The sequence below is a fragment of the Drosophila yakuba genome, chromosome 2L (assembly GCF_016746365.2).
Source record: "Drosophila yakuba strain Tai18E2 chromosome 2L, Prin_Dyak_Tai18E2_2.1, whole genome shotgun sequence".
NCBI classification, from domain to species: domain Eukaryota; kingdom Metazoa; phylum Arthropoda; class Insecta; order Diptera; family Drosophilidae; genus Drosophila; species Drosophila yakuba.
Window position 1 is genome coordinate 29,896,526 of NC_052527.2, and position 22,696 is coordinate 29,919,221.

General features: G+C 36.5%; 1 protein-coding gene and 1 long non-coding RNA gene across 3 annotated transcripts in view; one reads left to right on the top strand and one right to left on the bottom strand.

Annotated features, from left to right (window-relative positions):
* LOC120320444 (nipped-B protein) overlaps positions 1-22,696 on the top strand; it is a 93,764-nt gene that overhangs the window by 65,824 nt on the left and 5,244 nt on the right. The window contains 6 exon segments of the mRNA XM_039371314.2: positions 16,521-16,842; positions 16,910-17,138; positions 17,191-17,385; positions 18,616-18,708; positions 18,771-19,264; positions 22,514-22,662. Of these exon segments, the coding sequence (XP_039227248.1) occupies positions 16,521-16,842; positions 16,910-17,138; positions 17,191-17,385; positions 18,616-18,708; positions 18,771-19,264; positions 22,514-22,662 (1,482 nt within the window).
* Positions 1,021-7,164, bottom strand: LOC120320762. Of its 2 annotated transcripts, none has more exons than XR_005560305.2 (2): positions 5,852-7,164; positions 1,021-5,782 (listed from the first exon to the last, which is right to left on the bottom strand). It is a non-coding gene; the product is annotated as an uncharacterized LOC120320762 (long non-coding RNA). The 2 variants fall into 2 exon arrangements; XR_005560304.2 differs by having other exon boundaries at positions 1,021-5,786.

The following is a 22,696-nucleotide window of genomic DNA, read 5'->3' on the forward strand; positions in this document are numbered from 1 at the left end:
CTAAAGTGTAAATTGTAACCCTTTTTCAAGTTCGTTAAGTTTAGTAAATTTATCCCTGATAGTAACTTCTCCGCCCATTAAATATTTTTAAGATCGTAGTTACAAAAAGGTCCTAATCAGAATAAAAAATACAAAGCCTCAGAGATATAGATAAATATAGGGGTTATTCTATTAGTGACGTAGTAGTAGTCTTATTTTAATGTGTCTTGATGGACCACCGTAGGGAGCACAATACAGACAACTTCTTTCCCAGGTAAAAGAAAAAAGTTGTCGGCGTCCTAACACTTTTTTTTTTATTTTTCTTTTGTTTATTTGGTTGAAGGTTTTTTATTGAGCCTGTCGAATTTTTCTACTAAAATCCACTAGCTGAATCGACCCGTTCTCTCTTGTTAAATGTTAATTTTTTAAGGCTGGGTCCTTCCAATGTGCCTTACTCCCCGGATCCAGCTTTTTAAAGAGTACTATGCGATGATGTATTCAGAAAAAATTCCGTTGGGAACACTTTATAAAGAGCGCGAAAATAAGAGTTTTATTTATCAGACTGTTCACGAAAAATTAAAACGCAACCACTCTGCACTGCCCTTAACTCCATATTCTGTGTAGTGTGTCTGAAAAACGAAAGGACAATTTGTTAATGTGTTTTATAATAATTTCAAAGCTACATCATTGTTGCCATAGTTTCCAGTAAGCGAATGGTTTCAACGTATTATCACTCAGTCATAATCGTAGCTGCTGCAGTTTTTTATGTTTGCAAGATCAGGATAGCTATCTATGTCTGTAGAATACATAGAATAAAAATCTATCTAATTAGTATAGCCCCCAGGGAATCTCGGGAGTTTTTAACGCGCGAGTTCTATGACTGTTGGCCGTAATTACATGGATAAATGCTTTTTGCAAATGTTGAAAGGAGTGCCTCGACTAGTTTATGCTAAATTGGCAATTCGCAATAAATATTTACTATTTCCCAGTGTATGGTTCGACTTAATTAGCTTATCTTACAGAAATACAAATATAATTTCATTTGGTTTCACAAATTTTTGTTGAGTTTATTGAGATTTATACCAGTCAATGTTACTAAGTATGTAACAGGCAGAAGGAAGCGACCATAAAAAAAGTATATATTGCTGATCAAGATCAATAGCCGACTGGACATGTCCGTCGGTCCGTATGTACCTGGATCTTTGGAACTAGAATATTGATATATCATACAAATAGTGTATTTGCCCATCCAAGCTAAGTTAACAATATAATACAAGAAGTATTATTATACAGAGCACATAAAACACGGATAGGATTTTGCTCCCTAAAATTTGATTTGCAGACATTTCAAAAAATAGGCCAAAAATTAGGAGTTGCTCTGACAGGAATCTTCAAACTTATTAGACTAGTGCTTGAGAAGTGAAAATACTACTTTTGCTTTATAACAAAAATGCCAATGTGATTGGAAAATTTTTGGTTGTGAGTAAATATTATTCCTTGATCTGTTGCAAAATTCTTACGTTCAAGAGGATTGGCCTTGGACCCGAGAAAAAAATTTCTTAGATAAAAAGAAATAAAGTTGCATTTATGAGGGTTTAGAAAAAGTATATTATGATCACCATTTACTTATATTTATCCATTCTTCCTGCAGTCATAACTGTGAGTCAAAACGTAATCTGCATACATTGGAACGTGGAAGATATAATTCTCTAAGATAGGTTATTAATGGCTACCTTAGATACTGGAATAGAATTCAAAACTCCATCAACAAAAACTTTGAAAAGTGTGTGAGTAGCAGGTTTGAACAGCTTCTGGCCGTTCGACTGGGCGTGGCAACATCAGTTCACAAACTTGCGATGCTCTTCTGGAATCTAAATGTCTAATCTCTAGCTTGCATAGGTTTCTGATCAAGAATATATGTATACACTCTATACATTCTACCTATAACCTACTTTCCACCGAATCTTATACACCCTTTCACTGTACAAGTAACGAGCATAATAATATTTTAAAAGACAACTTGCAGGGGCTGATGCTGATCAGCTATGGCGTAGCTAGAGAGAGTTTTCGTGCGGGTATAACAGCCTTATGCTATTAGAGAAATCTCCGAAGCGCAAAACAGATTCTGGGCGTAAGCCCGCAGCCTCAGCCAAGTGATCAGTTGTCAATAGCAGCAAACACTCAAAGGCAGCTAAATCAGTGGTAGAGGGTATGTAGCTTGAGATTGCTAGAGATTCTGATTTATCTTCACTGGGTTGACAACCAGGGTCCCTTCAGAAGCACAATGTGCAGTCCAAAATTCATCGGTGGTTCCAAAACTAATTTTCGTTTCTCTACTTTCCCCTGATTAAACATCATCTGATGTTGTGTCTTATATACAAGACAAAATAAAAGCATCATATCTCAGGACAACTGTCCTTAACGAGTTTTTTTCCAAGATATGTTCTAATGATTTTCCGCCAGATACTACGGTGGTAAAAGAGCTCGAAGTTAAAAGGGCCCGTGGTAATTAAGCTTCTCTCATCTAGTTAGACCACTGCCGGAGATCCTCAACTCCGAAGTGTTCCCAGATATGTACACAATATACATGCCCGAAATGTCCCCTCAGAAGGGGAGTTCACATACGTAGGGCTTTCACTTTCCGATAGTTTTTTTTATTTCAGTTGCGTTTATATTCTGCGTCTTCTAAATTCCCAATATATTTTATCTTATCTTATTTATATGAGATTTATATACTTGGTTATGCGTTCTACATAAAAGCAAAATCAAAAACCTCTTCCCCTATAGCACAAGATAAGTTGATGGACGGCGTGCTCGATATATCTAAGTCGAATTTAATATTTTGTTCCTTTCTAAACAAAAGCCCTCTTATTTCGGATCTTCAGCGTGTTAAGCTTGTCTATTTTCTATTTCCCGACGAATTTCCTTGATGGGTGCATAGGTTCTGTGTGGCAGCCTTGTGCAAGCCACTTCTATGAGTTCCCTCATATATTTAAACAGTCGATTATGATTTCTTTACATTAAAAGAAAGGAACAAATTGGATGCAAGAAATTATCCCTACCCATGTGCAGCATCACCATGTCAGCACGGTGTTATAAAATGCAGATCAACGACCACTGAGCCTTCGGAACGTACTTCCTTTGTAATAAATTATTTAAAAAATAACTTAAAAACATGTAAATTTCACTTACATAAGTTTATCATTTGACTATGTTAATCATTCATTCCAGAAAAGGGAACTAAATTCCTTACGTTCCTAAATAATTATTTAAACCGAATTTTAAGTTATTTGAATGGCCGAAGCAAAAGGGCCCGATTTTTCAAAAATACTGGTTCTTGTATTCTCCGAGTCACATCCGGCGCCCCACAAGGAAGCCAAGGATTCATTTATTAGGAACTTTCTTTTTCTTGTTTACTTATGCACGCAGTTTATCTTAAATTATAACTAATAATTACATTTCTTGCCATCGTTGTCACAATCGTACTCTTCTTGAGTTCAGTTGTGTCATAGTTTTGCCAAGCCAAAACAAACAATAAATCTTAATATCTACAGTTACAACCGGCACTAGTAAATTAAAACAACCGAAAAATAACCTGCGCGACATATAAACAGCAACACCAAGATGGCAGATCCGCCCGACTGAGGGCCGACCATGAACCAAATTCATTAGTATATCCAGATCCGATCCAGTTCTCGACATTACAAATGTATCTCCATTTCTAATCAAAAAACAAATAGATTGCACCTGCGGAGTAGAAGTCAGGCTAAAAGACTTATGCATCTAAAATCTGTTGCTCCCATAAGTTACCATAAGTCTCCACAACTCTCTTAACTCAACAAAAGGGGTAATCCACTTAAATGATCTGCAAGGAACAACCGAAAATGTTATACTAAGAACTTCCACATAAACATGTAACTAAAATAAAAAAAATTTTGAAAAGAAAATGGAAATCTCAATGAAACCGGCCTTGTTATATTGACATTTATTCTCACGAACTCCCTTAATATATAATGTTTGGCTATCAAGAAAAACAATAATTGTGTATGTAACAAGATGTAATAACTGCTTTGGATTTGGGCAATTATACCAAACTTGTAATAACAACAAGTCTTGCTAAAACTTCCGCGACGACTACCACCTCGACCCAAATACTACTGAAAAGTGTACAAAATGCACAAACTGTAACGAAGAACAGACCGTATACACCCACAACTCCAAAAAAAGAACATGCCCAGTCTTCAAAACACAACAAGAAATCACAAATAAATCCGATAACAAAACTGCCCTTACAATTGGTAGCACTCCCAACTTAAAATACTAATTTAAATGGGTTAAACACATCATTGCTCTTAAGGAAACCCACACATCATCCCTCCCTATTTCCATAAACTTTAAAATGTACTGAAACTTCTGTTCGAATGCATTCGGTGGCACAACCATCTTAATGCCCAAATCGATTTCCCACAAACTGAACTCTGATTTTAAAGCGAACAGTATTTCGATCAATTCCATAACTATACTTACAGCTGCGATAAATCAAATAGCACCACTTGCCCAATAAAAGTTTGAATATGTCCCCTACCTACAATTTAGGGTTTAAAATGAGCTAATTACCTTTTTAAAAGGGTAAACAAGGGACCTTTATTATGAACGACACAATTAGGCAAAAAATAAAAAAAATGCTTAAATTTTTAGTTTTAAACCTAATAGTAAGAAATTCACTAATAAGAAATATTTGCTTATTAAAACTCTTCCCATACCACTAATTTAATATATGCTAGTGTATCCCTTATTACCAAAATCAGGTGCAACGTTTTGGCATGGACTCAAGCAGGTCCTGGCACCGTTTTAGGGATATTTTGCTACAGCACTCCTTAATTAGTTGTTAGTTGGGTTAGAAGCTGCAACTGCTTTTCTAATGTCCGGCGAGTGGTTTTCGATGGGATTACAGTCTGAGGATTGCGCAGGCCACCCCAAAACAGGAACTGATTTATTTTGGAACCAATCGTTGGCTTTCCTGCTGGTGTTCCTGGGGTCATAGTCTTGTTTGACGACCCGTTTTAGCGTCATATCGTATTCGGCAAAGGGTAGCATCACGGTCTCCAAAATATCAACATGCACATGTTGATCCATGATGGTTTTTATCCAATGTATTGCCCCAACTCCATAGTAAGAGATAGAAGCCCATTCCATTATACTGTGTTTCTACTGCTTATATTTGGTGTTCTTAGTTCGCTTTACATACGATAGAGATCCATTGGCACCAAAAATAACTACCTTGCTGTCATTTGACTGTAAACTTACAATTTAAATGTTCCTTAGCGAACTTAATGCGCTTGGGTATGTGGGTCCCATTTAACCCTCTACTGCATGAGCATAGAAATATTGATTTATGTAAATATTGTTTTATTTATGATGATGAAAATAACATATATCTGGAAAATTTTTTATTTTGGGGCCTTAGTTTGGGGGAAAAAAAAATGAACATATTTCAAAGTTTGCCATATATGGCTTTCTATGCAATCATGTGAAAGCCGGCAAAACAGTTTCTTTTCTCATTATAACATAAAAATACATTGCATTTCTCGCAAAAGGTGAATGATCGGAAGGAACAATCGTTTTGGCAGAGTTTCCTATTTTTTTTTTCAAGTGGGCAAATGTCCAATTGTGTCCTCTCGAACCGAATTAAAGGGAAAATCCTGGTGCCTCATTTGCTTTCTGGTAGAAGGAGTACCTTCCCTGCTTGTAGTCGGCGATGCAGTTGGAGTCATCCCAGGACGCCCGCGCTTCTTTACTTTTCCTGCCTTGCACAGGTGCTCAGTTATATAAAGCTTGAAGTCGAACAGTGGCATATATTGATCTGACTTACGACGGTATAAAATCCACGAATTAACCACGCACATGCAATCATGTGGAAAAAAATTTTTTTATACCATTTTCTTGAACGCAATTGAATTCTATAAAGTCCCAGTAAAGAATCAAGTAAATCAACGCCACCCATATGGTGATAGTAAACATCAACTGCCTTAGGAGACTCGATTTCTATATACTTTTTGTCTTTCTTACTGTATCGCTTTTTTGTTGAAACAGGATTGCTTCCCACATACATAAGTAGAAATAATGTTGACTACTTGGCTGCATATACAGCCATATATGGCGTCAGCAGTTTCTTGCAAAAAATATTACCTAAAATGCTTACCGAATAGTCAAATTATATATCAAGAAAACATTATATTCTTTTCGAAAAAAAATAGTTTCAAGCGCTAACGGTGTTTTTTAATAGAGTAAATTAATTTTCAAATACAGCAATATTCAATTTCGTTCGTCTGCTTGAGGTTAAACGCGATTAAAACGCGAGGGAAGGCAACATGAAAAAGTTCTGCACATGGAATTCCAACTGAAAATAATGCAAAGAAGAAAACCTGTTAACAATGAATGAGCGTATGTACCGTTTTATCACCAAAAAAAATTTTTGAAAGTGAGAAACCATATATGGCTCTGTATGCGGTGCAGGGTTAAAAAAGGACTTTCCTTAGATTACAGCATTTTAAAGAATTTTCCCAGAGACACGTGTGAAAAGTTTGCACTGTTGTGTTAATTCTGAGATCCTTTTTCAGTTCGGTAGCAGCTTTAACTGGATCCTTCTTGTTTTTGCGCTAGCCTTTTGAAGTGATGGGTGCCCAGTGATTGTTTTCTTCCTCGTGTTTCGAGCTTCTCGTTTCAGGTGGTTGCATTACGTATCATTTTGTTCGAGCATTGAAAGATTCGACCAATATTTCTGTATGATTTTCCTTCAGAATTTCGTTTCTTTGATCATCTCACGTTTATCTAAAGTGCAATGTTTTCACGTCTCATTTTAATAATTCTTTTAAGGTTCCTTTTTTAAAAAATAATGTTGGAAACAGGAATACAACTGTCAAGATTTTTAACCATGTTAATAAGCAAAACAAGCCTCCGACAGGTATTGAATATTTAAAAAAAGTAGATAGTGGTGCTTTTCGCCTCATTTTCGACCTTGTCGCACAAAAAATATTATAAAAAACAAGAGAGAACGCTGATACCCGTTACTCAGCTAGTGGAAGTGCGAAGGCGAAATTTCAACATTAACCGTTTTTGGCGGTTAGTCGGCATTAAAGTGGCTTGGCAAAAATATTTTTCGCAAATCAAGTACTAACAAAACTAACAAAAATGTGAAAAAATACCAAAACATTTTTCAAAAGTGTAAGCGTGGCAGTGTGGACGGTTTGTGGGCGTTAGTGTGACCGTTGCAACATGGGTCAACAAACTTGCGCTGCGTCTATGTCTCTGGTGTCTGCATGCTTAATCTCATTTTTCTAGCTTTTAAAGTTCCTGAGATCTCGACGTTCGTACATACGGACAGACGGACGGACAGACGGACGGACGGACAGACGGACGGACAGACGGACGGACAGACGGACAAGGCCAGATCGACTCGGCTATTGATCCTGATAAAGAATATATATACTTTATATGGTCGGAAACGCTTCCTTCTGCCTGTTACATACTTTTAAACGAATCTAGTACACCCTTTTACTCCACGAGTAACGGGTAAAACAATTTCAAGTCAAAATTTCAACTCCGAAGTCATAAAGCTCCAAACGTCTTTGCAACCATCACCAGTTAGACATTAAACACATTCTAGTTCATTGTCCTTTCTGTTTCCTACATAGGGCAATTGTTCTATTGCCTATCAGTCGATCAACCCGATTAACGCACTTGCTAACCCTGTTAACGATAACATCAACAAACTTGAATGGCTCTATGTGTAAGCTTATGTCTTTTAGTAATGTCAAGCTTATGAATGCGACTTACGTTCAGAAAAACACACTTTTTGGACAGTTAATGAGCAAGGGGTATGCGTGGCTTTATAAAAAGAGTAATTGAATTTGATGATCCTTACGTGATCAAAAACATAACTAAGTAAAAACATTTCGACAGTCCATCCGATTCTTAAATCACCTCTTTGGAGTCCGCAATATGGTGTACGGAGTACTTAAATCTTAAGAAATTTTCTAGAATGTCGCACGGGAAATATATTTATTATTTACATGCTAACTTAGGTATGGGATACATATTTAGGAAATACAAAATGTCATTATTTTGAAATGTTTTAATAGAATCTACATCTAATACATCTGGTATGCTAATATTAGTCAAATTCTTAAAAGTCATCTCCTTAACATCAACGTTGCTTAACATTACTGGGATGATCAAGTTTTTTTTTGTAAGTGTAACGGCAAGGATTAAGTTCTGTTACTCTGAGATAATCATTCTATTTTTTGCTATTTTTTCTCTGTTTTGCTAATTGAGTTAACTATTTTGGTTAGTTTATTGAGTCTTGTCTGAAATTTAGTGTCTGGCTCCGGTAATCGTAATTTTTTTTCGAATTCGATTTCGGCCAAATCTTTCGGTTACGTTTGAGGGTGCTTTTATTTTCAAAAATTTGTTGCTATCTTTTGCTATAAGAATATTTCAAAATCAGACAACGTGAAAAAATTATTCTTATATTTGCAATTGCTTGTTTTGAAGCCAGTTAATCATTAGCCAATTAATCATTTCTTTTATATTGTATAAGTATTTTTACCTGCCTGTTTCGTTTCACCAACAGTATGGCAACCTTCGCGATAACTTTTGGCGACGTACTTACCCTTGTGCAATCGAAAATTGTTGTCAAATCTGAGGGGTGGGGTCAGAAATAAGTTGTTTATAAAATAACTAAGTGGCAGAATAATATTGTGGTTATGTGGAATGAACCATTTTTTCCCCCTTAGTAAATCAGATCTTATTTGATATAAAAAAGGGCATTTACTTTTCATTTCGGCTAGACAAAAGTGCACGTTTTACAAATCGAAAATAACCGGAGCACCGATTTTTCGATTTCAAATCAATCGTAAAATTCTTACGAATTCGACTACCGGGGCATTTCTGTTTCATTCGGTTCTGGATCGGTTAGCTGTGTTTGCCTAAACTTAATCTGTTCCCAGTCATCGAAATCAGGAGTTCCTGCTAAAACCTTCAGGGTTGTCCCAAGAAAGTTTATTATACGTGAGTTTCTATGGTTCACCTTAAAAATCGTAATTAGTCTGTCAAATTGTCCAATGTCATTGCGCAGTACCAAATGGTTATGTCCCCGTTTGTTACCGGTATGTAGGTCGAAAGTGTGTTATTTTTCAGTTTAATGGTTGAGGTCGTAAATGTCTTTATTAAAGCGCTACCAGTATTGTTGTTAGTCTAAAATAAAAAAAGGAAGAAATTTTAACTTCTATTCTATTTTTATTTCCTTATACTAAGTTCTTATTTTTTGATAATGTCCTATTCCCTGTTTTTATTTTCCTGTGAGATTTGTTTAGACTGTGTTTTCTCAAGTCTAATTTTTACCTGCAGCCCTGTTTCCACATTGTTTGAACGGATTGTTTTATTATATTCGATTGTTGAATGCAGAATCAGATCAATCTGTCGCTTAACTGTGTGTCAAGTGTTTTACAACGAGCAATTTCTGCTGTGAAACCTTATAACTTGACCGTTTGAAACACTGTGTGAGGGAGTTGTATTTGCAATGTGAATTGTAATTTTGGACAAGATAGATTTTATCCTCTCAGAATTTAGAGACTTTTCATTGTCGCAGTGTTATTGTTGGGATAAATATTTATAAGTTGCAAAATCGGGTTTTTGACGTCAACGTTTGCTCTTGAGCAAATTGGCTGAGCCACAGCAATCTTTAAGAATTTATCAACACACGTTCAAAAGTATTTTTGGTCTGTAAAAAATAAACGCTCCCCTGCGCAAGTGGGGATTAGCTTTTTGCCCTATATCTGTTTTTTTTTTGGATGTTGGTCATACTCACTTCTTGAGCAGACTATAAAATTTCTGCTGTTAGTTCGAACATGTTATGAAAAAAATAGTCACGAATTATTTGCTCAACATTTAACTGGGATGTCAGTTACCAAATACTTTGAGTATCGAAATGTTGTTGACGGGAAAAGTGCGATCGGTGTGTGGTGTATAAAATCAAGGATCAGTAGATCGAAATGGATTCAATTGAAAACTCCTGAATTTACTACGGGTTTAAGTGTTTAGAGAAAAATGCTTCGATCAAAGATCCCAATAATATGCCTTGTTTTCTTTTGAAATAGAACGAAGGTTCTTACAGATGGGGAATCAGATTCCTCAATTATTATTTGATTCCTGATGCATTTTACTGGTTTGCCAGTGGTCTCTATAGTGTAGGTTACTGATTCTTCGCTATGGATTGTAGCAATGTCGGAACATTGCGGATCATTGACGTGACAATGTATCGGCTACATAATTTTTCTTGTCAGCTTTATAAATTGTGTTTGCATTATGCTCGTCAATAAAGGCTTTCCAGCGCTTTTTTTTGGCATTGGGATTCTTATCGGACACATCATATGTCATTGGCTGATGATCTGTATAGATGTTGAGGTTTCATTTCTTAAATTTCGTAAAGCCCAAACAATTGCTAGAAGGTCTCGTTCACGAAACTTTTTTCGTTACTCCATTTAGGGGTCTGGCGATATTAGCCAATCCCTTGATAAAACACCTATAATAATTGGTTTACCCTAGAAGTGATCTAAGTGCAAAAAGGGTTCTCGGAATTCAAAAATTTAGGCTTGTACTTTTCTGGTGAACTTTGAATTCCACCTCTGGACACTCTGGGCTCTTTTGAAAGAACTTGGAGCCTGCAAAACTTATACTTCCCATTGATTACAGAAAAGCGGATTTTTCTCTATCCCTTTCCGCCAGTTCAATTTGGTGGAAGCCTGACTTCAGGTTCAGTGTTTTAAAATACTGAACCTCACCCATGCTTGCTAGTATTAAAGAAATATTAGGCGTATTAATCACTCACGGTTTTTTATTTAGTTTCCTGAAAATATGACCATTCTTTTCCTTTTATGGCCGAATTCATTAACACATTTTTTATCGACCACCCAAATAGTGTTATGGTAGGGCAATCTTGATGGTCGAATGATGTCGTTTTCTAGCAGTGGTTTAACTTCTTAATTAAAACAAGAGAGAACGCCATAGTCGAGTTCCCCGACTATCTGATACCCGTTACTCAGTGAAAGTGCGAAGGAGAGTTTTCAACAGTTTTTGGCGGTTTGTGGGCGTTAGAGTGGGCGTGGCAAAAAGTTTTTTGGCAAATCGATAGAAATTTACAAGACAAATACCAAAATGAAAAAATATCAAAACCTTTTTCAATAGTGTGGGCGTGGCTGCTTTGGACGGTTTGTGGGCGTTAGAGTGGGCGTGGCAAAAAGTTTTTTGGCAAATCGATAGAAATTTACAAGACAAATACCAAAATGAAAAAATATCAAAACCTTTTTCAATAGTGTGGGCGTGGCAGCTTTGGACGGTTTGTGGGCGTTAGAGTGGGCGTGGCAAAAAGTTTTTTGGCAAATCGATAGAAATTTACAAGATTAATACAAAAACAAGAGAGAACGCTATAGCCGAGTGGAAGTGCGAAGGAGAGTCTTCAACACTGACAGTTTTTGGAGGTTTGTGGGCGTTAGAGCGGGCGTGGCAAAAAGTTCTTTTGCAAATCGATTGAAATTTACAAGACCAATACAAAAATGAAAAAATATCAAAACATTTTTTAAAAGTGTTGGCGTGGCAACCTTTTGGGGTTTGTGGGCGTTGGAGTGGGCGTGGCAACAAGTTTATTGGCAAATCGATAGAAATTTACAAGACCAATACAAAAATGAAAAAATATCAAAACATTTTTCAAAAGTGTGGGCGTGGCCGCTTTGGGCGGTTTGTGGGCGTTAGAGTGGGCGTGGCAACTTGAATCTACAAACTTGCGCTGCTGCTATGTCTCTGGAGTCTGTATGCTTAATCTCAACTTTCTAGCTTTGGTAGGACTGACGCTTTGTCGGACGGACAGACGGACATGGCCAGATCGACTCGGCTATCGATCCTGATTAAGAATATATATATGTACTTTATATGGTCAGAAACGCTTCCTACCCGAGTAACGGGTATAAAAAAATATATCGGCAGCGTACTGGCTGGCTACTTAGGGAGCCGTGATAGCCGCAGCTGCACCGTCTCTTTTTCCGCCATCTTCAACACGTGGAATACTGTATATAAGTTAACACAAGCTAAGCAGAATCAAATCAGCCAAATGCGCGTGCAACAAAGGTTCCACATCCAATGGCGGCGTAACTTGATCCGCGCATCTAACAGCCGACGAAGAAGGTCACGAGGCGCACGGTCAGCAGATCCGAACGCCAAGTAACCTACAGAACGGCACGAGGCGCAATGCCAGGTATTCATAGATTTTTTTATGAAATTTACATCAGGGCACGTTTTAAAGTTAAGCGAGTGAGTGCCGCATTTAAACCTAATGATACCGTCATTTAAATCTAGTTGTGCGTAAATTTGCATAAGTAGGTCAAGTCTCTCTAAACCGTCAAAATCTTTAAGAGTTGGTAATATGAATAAAAAGGTTGTTGTACTGAATAATTTAATTGGTTACTTTTTGTAAGCTTTGTGCCCCATGGATGGACTTAACCTAAGAAGATTTCTTAACGAGTAAGACATTCCTTAAGGTGGACAAAGGTTTGATATAATTTTTTCAGGCACCGCTATCGATTAGTAACTTAAGAATTAAGCCTGTTTGATAAACGGGAGGAAGGACTTATTCCTAAAAATGACAAGAATTATTGCTCGCATCATCTTCATATGCTTGAGAATTTTCCTCAGCTAGGGACTGTTAATCATTATCAACATTTACATTTACAATTCTGTCGGCTCTGGGTTGAGTTAGCTTTCTTGTAAAAAATATTTGGTTGTCGAAAACACGATATCGACTGGTCAACCTCCATTGGTTCAGGTATTTGTGATTGTTTTTTTTTTACTTTATTTATTAAGGCATACCGGGAAATCTTGGAGCCCCTTTGTGTCCTTCTTTTCTAATAATTCTGCCCATTTGGGCGCGCCGGCTAACTATCGTATGCTTTTTCAATTTCTTTGTGATTGTGGATCTCGACCTTGGAACCGTTGTTTTAAGGAATTTGAGTGTGAATTTCTCAGAGAGTTTGACTATTGGTTTGACCTGTTTTTATGGTTATTACTATTAGCTTTAGTATTTTTCCTCTGGTTACTATTGCTGGCCTACAGGTTTTTGATATTTTTCCTCGTTAGTTTTAGCAACGTTTTCTGCCTCTTGGACTACGGACAAAGCTGACGGTAAATCCTCGGGTTGAGCCAAAAAAACTGACCGATTTAAGGGTCTTTTTAAGACCAGCAACGAAATAATGTAATCCATCCTTTCTGAACTGTTTATTTTAAACAGCTCCGGCTGCAGATTCATTTGCCGTAATTGTTTTGTTTGTGAGTAAGGTTAAAATTTTTTCTACCTCGTCATAGTATTTAAGCAAGGATAGCTATCCTTGTCTAAGAGTACCGAGTTTCTGTATAGTAACCCGTCCTGGCGTTTTATCAGCATAGGTAAAATATCTTCTGGCTAGCCTTGAAATTCAACGATGTATTAAAAGATGATACAATTACACGGGCCGTGCATTTAATCTTATTTCTTATAATACCAAGTGCTTGGAAGTGCCTTGAACTGCCATTACACTATGGGGAATTCGACCTGTTTTTTTGGCATAAATTAATATCTCGTAAAATATTTAAGATACGATGATAATTTTTTTGTCTATTCTTATACACACCTTTACAATCAATTTGGCAAAGTGGGCGTGTCGCCGCCTTCGAACAACCGCCCACATCAGCCCCCCCGCCCCCCTATCTTTACGATTTTTTTTTTTTTCTACCCAATATATTCTTGAGTATCTATTTTAACGTTGAAAAATAGGAAATTTTTATTTTTCATTTTTGTTCGTCATAAGGCCAGAGCCGTTTCAGTGGTAGTTTTCATATGATGTTCATCGGGCCTTGCCTTCCGTCCAGGCCGGGTATTATAAAGCTTTTTATTTCATTTATTTATTTTTATTTTTCATTTATGCAAAAAAGTGTTATGAAACATGCCATAAGTAACCTTGATTAATTTCAAGAAGACTGTCGTCGATATGCCCAACAATGCGTGCGCCACGCTACTAGGAGGGCCGCATTGAAAATTGAGAGGTTGCTACCTAATAATTTAATTTTCGCGAAAAGTCGCAAAAATTCGCAAATGAAACCTACATATGTGTTCACTCTACAACATGGACTAACACACTTACTAAACAAATTTGAACAATTTTTTAAAACTCTATTCAAAGTTTAAATTTTATTTTGAAAGTTGGACGAGAACATTACTTGATAAATATACAAATTGTTAAGTTTACACGCACGAACTAAGCAACATATTAGTAGAAACACATAGTACACACCTCAAGAATGAGTATTTATTTGACGGGTTTAGGCCTTGTGGTTCAAGAAATATTAATTTAAGTAAGCACTAATAAAAGAAGCTCTCCGATGGCATGTACTTTGTGTTTGCAACAGCTGACTTTACAGCTGTTAGTTTTAACAGTGGACTGTTAATTTAACATTTGCGTTACAGATTATAAATCTTTGATCAATTCTTAATATGTTAAAAAAAAATTTCAAAATTTGAAACACTTTAAAAAATACATTTATGCCAAAAAAACAGGTCAATTTCCCCATAGTGCATTATAAGGTTCAAATACCTCGTTAGCGAATGTTGCCGTCTCTCGCCAAGCGACATATTCGTCTTCTTTACCAGAAAAATCCGGCAAAGATTTGACTAAGTCAAGGGGTTCGTTGTATTATATTTCTTAAACAACTTTTACCCTTTGTCGACGAAGGAGCGTTTCAAAGCGTTTAAAGCGTTTTTTATTATTTTTTCCACGATCATATTTCCGAAATTACCGTTTTAATTTAACGATACTGCTTAGTTACGGAGTATTTGCGTTTATCAAACTTTATTATTGTTCATAAATAAACCCGCCAGTGTTACTGTTTAGTTTGATTTATTGGTTAATTTCCGACACTTTATATTATAATATTATTTATATTCGACACCGATGCGTACGTTTTCTTGTAGATCAAAAATGTGACTGACTTAAGCTTTGGCTGTACTCACGCCATACGATTAAACTAGCATAAGACGTAAACAAGTTACAGTTAGAAGGGAGTTAGATGTTTGGAAAAGCACTGGGCAAGCTCGCGGACAATTACAGCGGTGCGATGCTTACATTGATTCCGCTGATAAGCTCCGCTGAAGCTGCAGACAAATGATAATGTAAACAAAGATAAAGGGTGACTTGTTCGCGCATACAGGGTGTCTCGTTCCCAAACAATTATAATACGTTTGGATATGTTTGCGGTTCTCTAAAAACTAACTTAAGTTTACATGTCCTTTCCTAAGGAAAGCTATGGATACCTGGCATCGTCGCGGGAGAACGCTGACCATGCGCCTCGTGCCGTTCTGTAGCGGTTACTTGGCGTACGGATCTGCTGACCGTGCGCGTCGTGACCTTCTTCGTCGGCTGTTAGATCCGCGGATCAAGTTACGCCGCCATTGGATGTGGAACCTTTGTTGCACGCGCATTTGGCTGATTTGATTCTGCTTAGCTTGTGATAACTTATATACAGTATTCCACGTGTTGAAGATGGCGGAAAAAGAGACGGTACAGCTGCGGCTATCACGGCTCCCTCAGTACCCAGCCAGTATCTGCCGATATGTTTTTATACCCGTTACTCGGGTAGGAAGCGTTTCCGACCATATAAAGTATATATATTCTTGTTCAGGATCAATAGCCCAGTCGATTTAGCCATGTCCGTCTGTCCGTCCGTCTGAAAAATCTAGAAAATCTTGTCTAGAAAATCTAGTCTAGAAAAATGAGATTAAGCATACAGACTCCCAAGATATAGAAGCAGCGCAAGTTTGTCGATTCATGTTGCCACGCCCACTCTAACGCCCACAAACCGCCCAAAATTTCTATCGAATTGCCGAACAACTTTTTGCCACGCCCACTCTAACGCGCACAAACCGCCCAAAGCTGCCACGCCCACACTTTTGAAAAATGGTTTGATATTTTTTCATTTTTGTATTAGTCTTGTAAATTTATATCGATTTGCAAAAAAATTTTTTGCCACGCCCACCCTAACGCCCACAAATTGCCAAAAACTCTCAGTGTTTAAGACTCTCATTCGCACTTCCACCAGCTGAGTAACGGGTATCAGATAGTCGGGGAACTCGACTATAGGGTTCTCTCTTGTTTTCATTTAATTAGTTGCATTGGGGATTTCTACTGATGCCAAACGCACCTCTCCACACCTATTTTAACGTCAACGAACAACCTAAAACCCACACTTTGGAACAATTTGTCGATTAATTTTTGTTGTCTCTAGCTTGCCTACTAGCTGACTAACGGATATCTGATGGTTTTTTTTACAATATATCTGTCTGGCCGATTTTTATCGATATGATAAAAACGTTGACTTGGCTTCCAATGTTCAAACCCTAAGTTGTTTATTTACAATAAATTAAGCTTATTTTATATATAATTATATTTTTTTCTTTATTCAAGGTGAATATATGGATACGTCGGATTCTGGATCGTGCGATGAAATCGATACCGATACAAAAAAAAAAGGAATTCACTGTATGGAGGGCAATAATTTTGAACTAAATATACAAATTTTTAATGCTTTAGAAGCTAGAAAGCAATATTTTATCAACAAAATTAAGCCATTTTCAGTTTTTGGCGAACAAAACCACTCATCTAATCAGCACATCAAAACATACATAGATTATAATAACGCACAGTTAATAGCGCAATATCTGGCCACCAAAAGGCCCTTCAGTCAATCTTTTGATGGATGTCTAAAAAAAATTATTTTAGTCGTAAAGTGAGTATATATTAAGTGCTGTCCGTTTTTGAAGTTCTACTAATTATACATTTTTGGTATGACACAGTGAACCGTCGATAGCAGTAAGAACACGCGCAATGAAATGTCTTGCCAACATTGTGGAAGTTGATCCATTGGTCCTAAAACGAAAAGATATGCAAATGGGAGTTAATCAGAAATTCTTAGACACGGCTATTTCGGTACGAGAAGCTGCAGTAGATTTGGTTGGAAAATTTGTTCTTAGTAATCAAGATCTAATCGATCAGTATTATGACATGCTGTCCACTCGTATTTTGGTAATATACAAAAAAAAAGTTTTCATAACGTAAAAGAAATAATTTCTTGTAGGATACTGGTGTCTCCGTACGAAAAAGGGTCATTAAAATATTGCGAGATATTTGTTTAGAATATCCAGATTTTGCTAAAATTCCCGAAATTTGTGTTAAAATGATACGCCGTGTTCATGACGAAGAAGGAATTCAAAAACTTGTTACTGAAGTTTTTATGAAAATGTGGTTTACACCGTGCATTAAAAATGACAAAGTACGTACCAATATTTATTTTGTAGATTAATTTTAATAAATATATCACTTTAAATTTTAAGTATCAAAAGGAATTTATTTAACAACAGAGACCGCTAGTTCAGGTCCGGAAAGTGACTCTTCTTGAGATTGTACGCGATCTCGATTATTTATAGCTCGCGCGATTTCGATCTTAGTTTGGACAAATGTTCATTTCTTAACCAAATCAGATTTTTATTCTTATCAGAACATAACTGCTTTAAAGTGTCCGAAATTCTAGCTTTTATATTTATATTATTATTATATATTATATTATATATTTAATATAATTGTATACTCTGTACCAGTCATGGTTTAAATTCGGTGGTATAGTTCTGTTTATTACGAGAAATATTAAGTTCGACGTAAGTTATTTGGCAGGTGCACAACCCTCTAAATTCTAAATAAAAAAAATAGAATACATGATCAAAGAGAACTAGGCATTTGGTAAATTGGCTTTTGGTAACACAGTCTTAAGAGAAGGATGTAAATTCAAAACTAGTTTTTATCTTAATCTTTTATTATTTAAAAATGTATGTTATTGAGGGCGAACCGGCTCTAGACCTTCTAGACTTTCAAGACCTTCGCGGTTCACATTGTTCGGCAAAGACGGCTTATTTTAACTCAAACGCAATTGTTTTGAAATAAGCAGCACATGCAGCAAAATTATTAAGCTTTTTTACACCCGTTACTTACATTTAAATGGTAACAGATGGAATGACCGACCCTATAAAGCATATATATGTATATATGTATTCTTGATTGGAATCACTAGCCGAGTCGATCTGGCAATAAGAATAGAGAATAAGCATAAAAATTCTGAAGAAGTACTCTAACGCCCACCAACCGCCTAGAAATGACACGGCCACATTTTTGAAAGAAGTTGCAATTTTTTCTTTTTATTTTTTTATAATGCTTTTAGCAACACCCACTCTAACACCCACAACACTTCGACAACCCTTTTAAAAAATGTTTTGATATTTTTTTGTTTTGTTATTAGTCTTGCCAATTCTACCACACTTTTGAAGTTATAATTTCTATCTATGTGCCAGAAGCATTTTCTAAATAACGAGTATCTGATAGTATCGATAAAAACTCGACTATGGCGTTTTATCTTGCTTACAGAAAGAAAAAGTATATTATACAAAGCTTACACCTAATTATAATTAAGTTAACGTTTTAAATAATTCTTACGGCATAACTTGTTGCTTAGATTGGAATACAAAGGAAAATAAATCATATAATAGACGTGGTAAATACTTCACATGATACTGGAACTACTTGGTTGGAGGGTCTTCTAATGAGTGTAAGTAAAAAAAATAACTTAAAAACCTTTAATAATTTTTATTTATTTTTCCTTTAATATAGATATTTAAGCCAAGAGATAATATGCTAAAGTCGGATGGATTCGCTCAAGAACTTATTAAAAAGAATACAGAGCCACCAATGGATATTGTGATAGCTTGTCAACAACTAGCTGACGGCCTAGTTGACAGACTAATTGAGTTGGAAGATACAGATAACTCGCGAATGCTGGGTTGCATTACCACACTTCATTTACTAGCTAAAGTGCGGCCCCAACTGCTTGTCAAGCATGCTATAACAATCGAGCCATATCTCAATATAAAATGTCATTCTGCCACAGCCGCAAAGTTTATATGTGCAGTTGCAGATATTCTCGAAAAAGTAGTTCCCCTGGTTAATAATGCCAGTGAATCCTTTTTAGCATCGTTGGAAGAGCACTTAATGTTATTGGTTGTTTCGCGAAATCAAGCCGAAGTCACTAGTTGTGTTTCTTGCTTGGGTGCACTTGTGAATAAAATTACACATAACTTTAAATTGATCCGCGACTGTTTTCAAAAGTACGTATTAATCTTTATAACCTTTTACGTTTAATTTTTGAAAATATGTATCTATGCTTGTCCATTTTACCAAAACTAGATTTAATTCTTATTGAATATTCCAAAATCTTTAGCATTTTGGATATAGCTTAAAATTTGGTGAGGCCGGATAATCGGCGACGTAATTATGATTATAAATTATTTTAAAATTTCATTAACATAATCAAAGATTTATATAAGCATACACGCATAACGAAGTTATATACAAAGACAATGCGTAGTATCGGTGGGCACAACGCTTTTGTCGGTAATAACCATTGTTGAGCTAATAGGTTTTTTAAAGCTATTTTTCGAGAAATGAACAGACGAATAATTTATTTGTTCGTTCGAACAAGATTTTGCATCGTTGCACTCATGCATAGATTACGAAAGCGATTGAGCGACTTATAATGCAGAGCGAACAGCAGATCGATCGCCAAAGGTGGAAGCGCGAGAGTACAAGATGATGAGAGCGCGGGAGAGGCGGGCTTTGAAAGGAAAGATAATCGCACGCCTAAGGTGCCGTAGAGATAGGTTGTGTCTCCAATACTGCTGTAACTGCTGGCGGCTGCAAAACCCGACAACCATCGTAACTCTCTTTCTCGTCACTACATAAGTTATCATAATACGGAAAAATTAATCTGGCACCCTTTCCTTGGGTAGTAAGCGTTTACAAATGGCTTACAAAAGCAAATTATTATACCCGTTACTCGTAGATTAAAAGGGTATACAAGATTCGTTGAGAAGTATGTAACAGACAGAAGGAAGCGTTTTCTTCCATATAAACTAAAAACTATATTTTTTCATCAGGATCAATAGCGAAGTCGATCTAGCCATGTCCGCCATATAAACTAAAAACTATATTTTTCATCAGGATCAATAGCGGAGTCGATCTAGCCATGTCCGTATGAACGTCGAGATATCAGGACTTAAAAAAGCTAGAACGTTGAGATTAAGCATCCAGACTTCAGATACATTCTGTTTTTGGGATTTTCGCATCTTAAGCCTCTTATTTATTCTATTTTTAGCCGAATATAAGGTGATAAGTTCTTGAATATTCCTTTTACACTTCGAAATACTAATATTTTATTTAATTTAGATATACCCGTTATTCATAGAGTAGAAGGGTATAATTGATTCTTTGAAAAGTATGTAACAGGTAGAAGGAAGCGTTTCCAACTCTATAAAGTATACATTCTTGATAAGGATAACTAGACGAATTGATCTGGCTATGTCCACCTTTTCAATCGTATGTCTGTCCATATGAACGCTGTGACCTTGGGAGCTATAACGGCTAAAAAGATACGATTAGCTAGTTTCCCAACGCTGCCATGCCCACTCTAGTTGTTATATGTTTTTTCATTTTATTTTTCGACTTGCGAATTGTTATCGATATGGTGGCCATCGTAACTCCCACATACTACGTTTCTTGCCATTTCGTACATACCTGTTACTCGTAAAGTAGGAGGGTATACTAAATTCGTTGAAAAGTATGTAACAGGCAGAAGGAAGCGTTTTCGACCATATAAAGTATATATATTCATGGCCAGGATCAATAGTCGAGTCGATCTAGCCATGTCCGTCTGTCCCCGCTTATGAACGTCGAGATATCAGGTACTATACAAGTTAGAAAGTTAAGACTCAGACTCCAGGGACATAGACGCAGCGCAAGTTTATCGAAACATGTTGCCACGCTCACAAACCGCCCGAAAATGCCACGCCCACACTTTTTAATATTGTTTTAATTAAATTTAAATTCTGAAGCCCGCAAACCGCCCAAATCTGCCATGCCCACACTATTGAAAAATGTTTTTATATTTTTCACAGTTCCGTTAGTCCTGTAAATTTCTACCGATTTGCCAAAAATCTTATTGCCACTTCCACTCTAACGCTTAGAAGAATTAAAATTTCTCCTTCGCACTTCCACCAGCGGGTATCAAATATTCGGGGAACTCGACTATAGCGTTTAATATTTTATATCTCTATCAGAGAACTGCAGCCAACCACCGGCACCCTAAGTGTACCCGCTAAACACCGGGAGTCTCCGCACCCGGGTGTTTGGAGACACCCTAAATTTAGCAATGACAAACACCCGGGTGTTTTGCCACCAGGGTGTTTTTTGTACTTGCACAAAAAACACCCGGGTGTCTGCTGTGCAAAGAAGTTTAGGGTGGGTGACGCGCAAGCAAGGAACGGCCGCAGGTACTTTTCTGTATGCATAAAAATTGTATGGGTGGAAGCGAGACACGGTCCAAAAAATTTAGGGTGAATGGAAACACCCAAAAAAAAGGTCGTGCACATGTTTTTGCGTTTTGATGTATCTAATGTCTTAACAAAAAACAAACTTATGTATTATTAAATAATATATTATGTATATTATTAAATAGTATTTATACTTAATTAACACAATTCTATTTCTATTGTTTTTTTTATCATTTTAAAAAGAAAAATTATACATACAAAGTTAAATATGGTAATTAAGTATTAAAAATTTTAACAAAGCAAATAATTTAACGTGTTGGTTAAATTTCTGTAAATAGAATGCATAATTCTACAGATTTTCGGCATAATATATTTCGTTTTTCAGTACTAATGTACTTTTCTTTTTCGTATGTTACCTACCACAGGCACTCAAATGTCTACCAGACACCCGGGTGTTCACCAAAACACCCGGGTGTTTACCAAAACACCCGGGTGTTTACCAAAACACCCGGGTGTTTACCAAGACACCCGGGTGTTTCCGAGAAAAAGGCACTTGCCTTTTTCTGCATGTTTGCCTTCTCTACCCTTCGTTATGAGTGGCGAGTGTGATTGGTACCCGCGACGTAGGGTGCCGCATTGATTCGGGTGCGCAGGCACCAGGGTGTTTGCAGACACCCGAATATTTTGACCGGGTGTTTGTATGTACCCGCTAAATCCGGTGTGAGTGGCACCGGCACTCAAAATTGTTGAGTGTGATCAGGGTGGCAAAAAATGCCACTCTTGCAGTTCTCTGATCTCTATTATATTATAATACATATCTTTTAGATATTTAAATAAATTTGTACAGATATAAAATGTGTGAAAGCTGCAAGGAATTTTAAGACTTCGGCTACCCGATGATAGTGTCGCTATCTTATAAGTAAATATGATATTAAAGTAATAAAATTATAAAATGAAAGTGTACCAGTTTGTCTTCTGTGTTTATTAAAATTTTTTTAAATGCTTACATATAAATTTATCTTTTTAAAGGTTTTATCGGGTTCTCGATGGGTCTCGAAGTCAAGTTATACAAGGAAACAACAGTGTAAATAATATTTACACTCCCAGCTTTAGGAGAAGTTTATTTACGATCGGAATACTAATGAGATACTTTGATTTTACGTCTCCTATTGCGTTGGGTATGTACTTTTTTTCATGATTTTGGATAATATT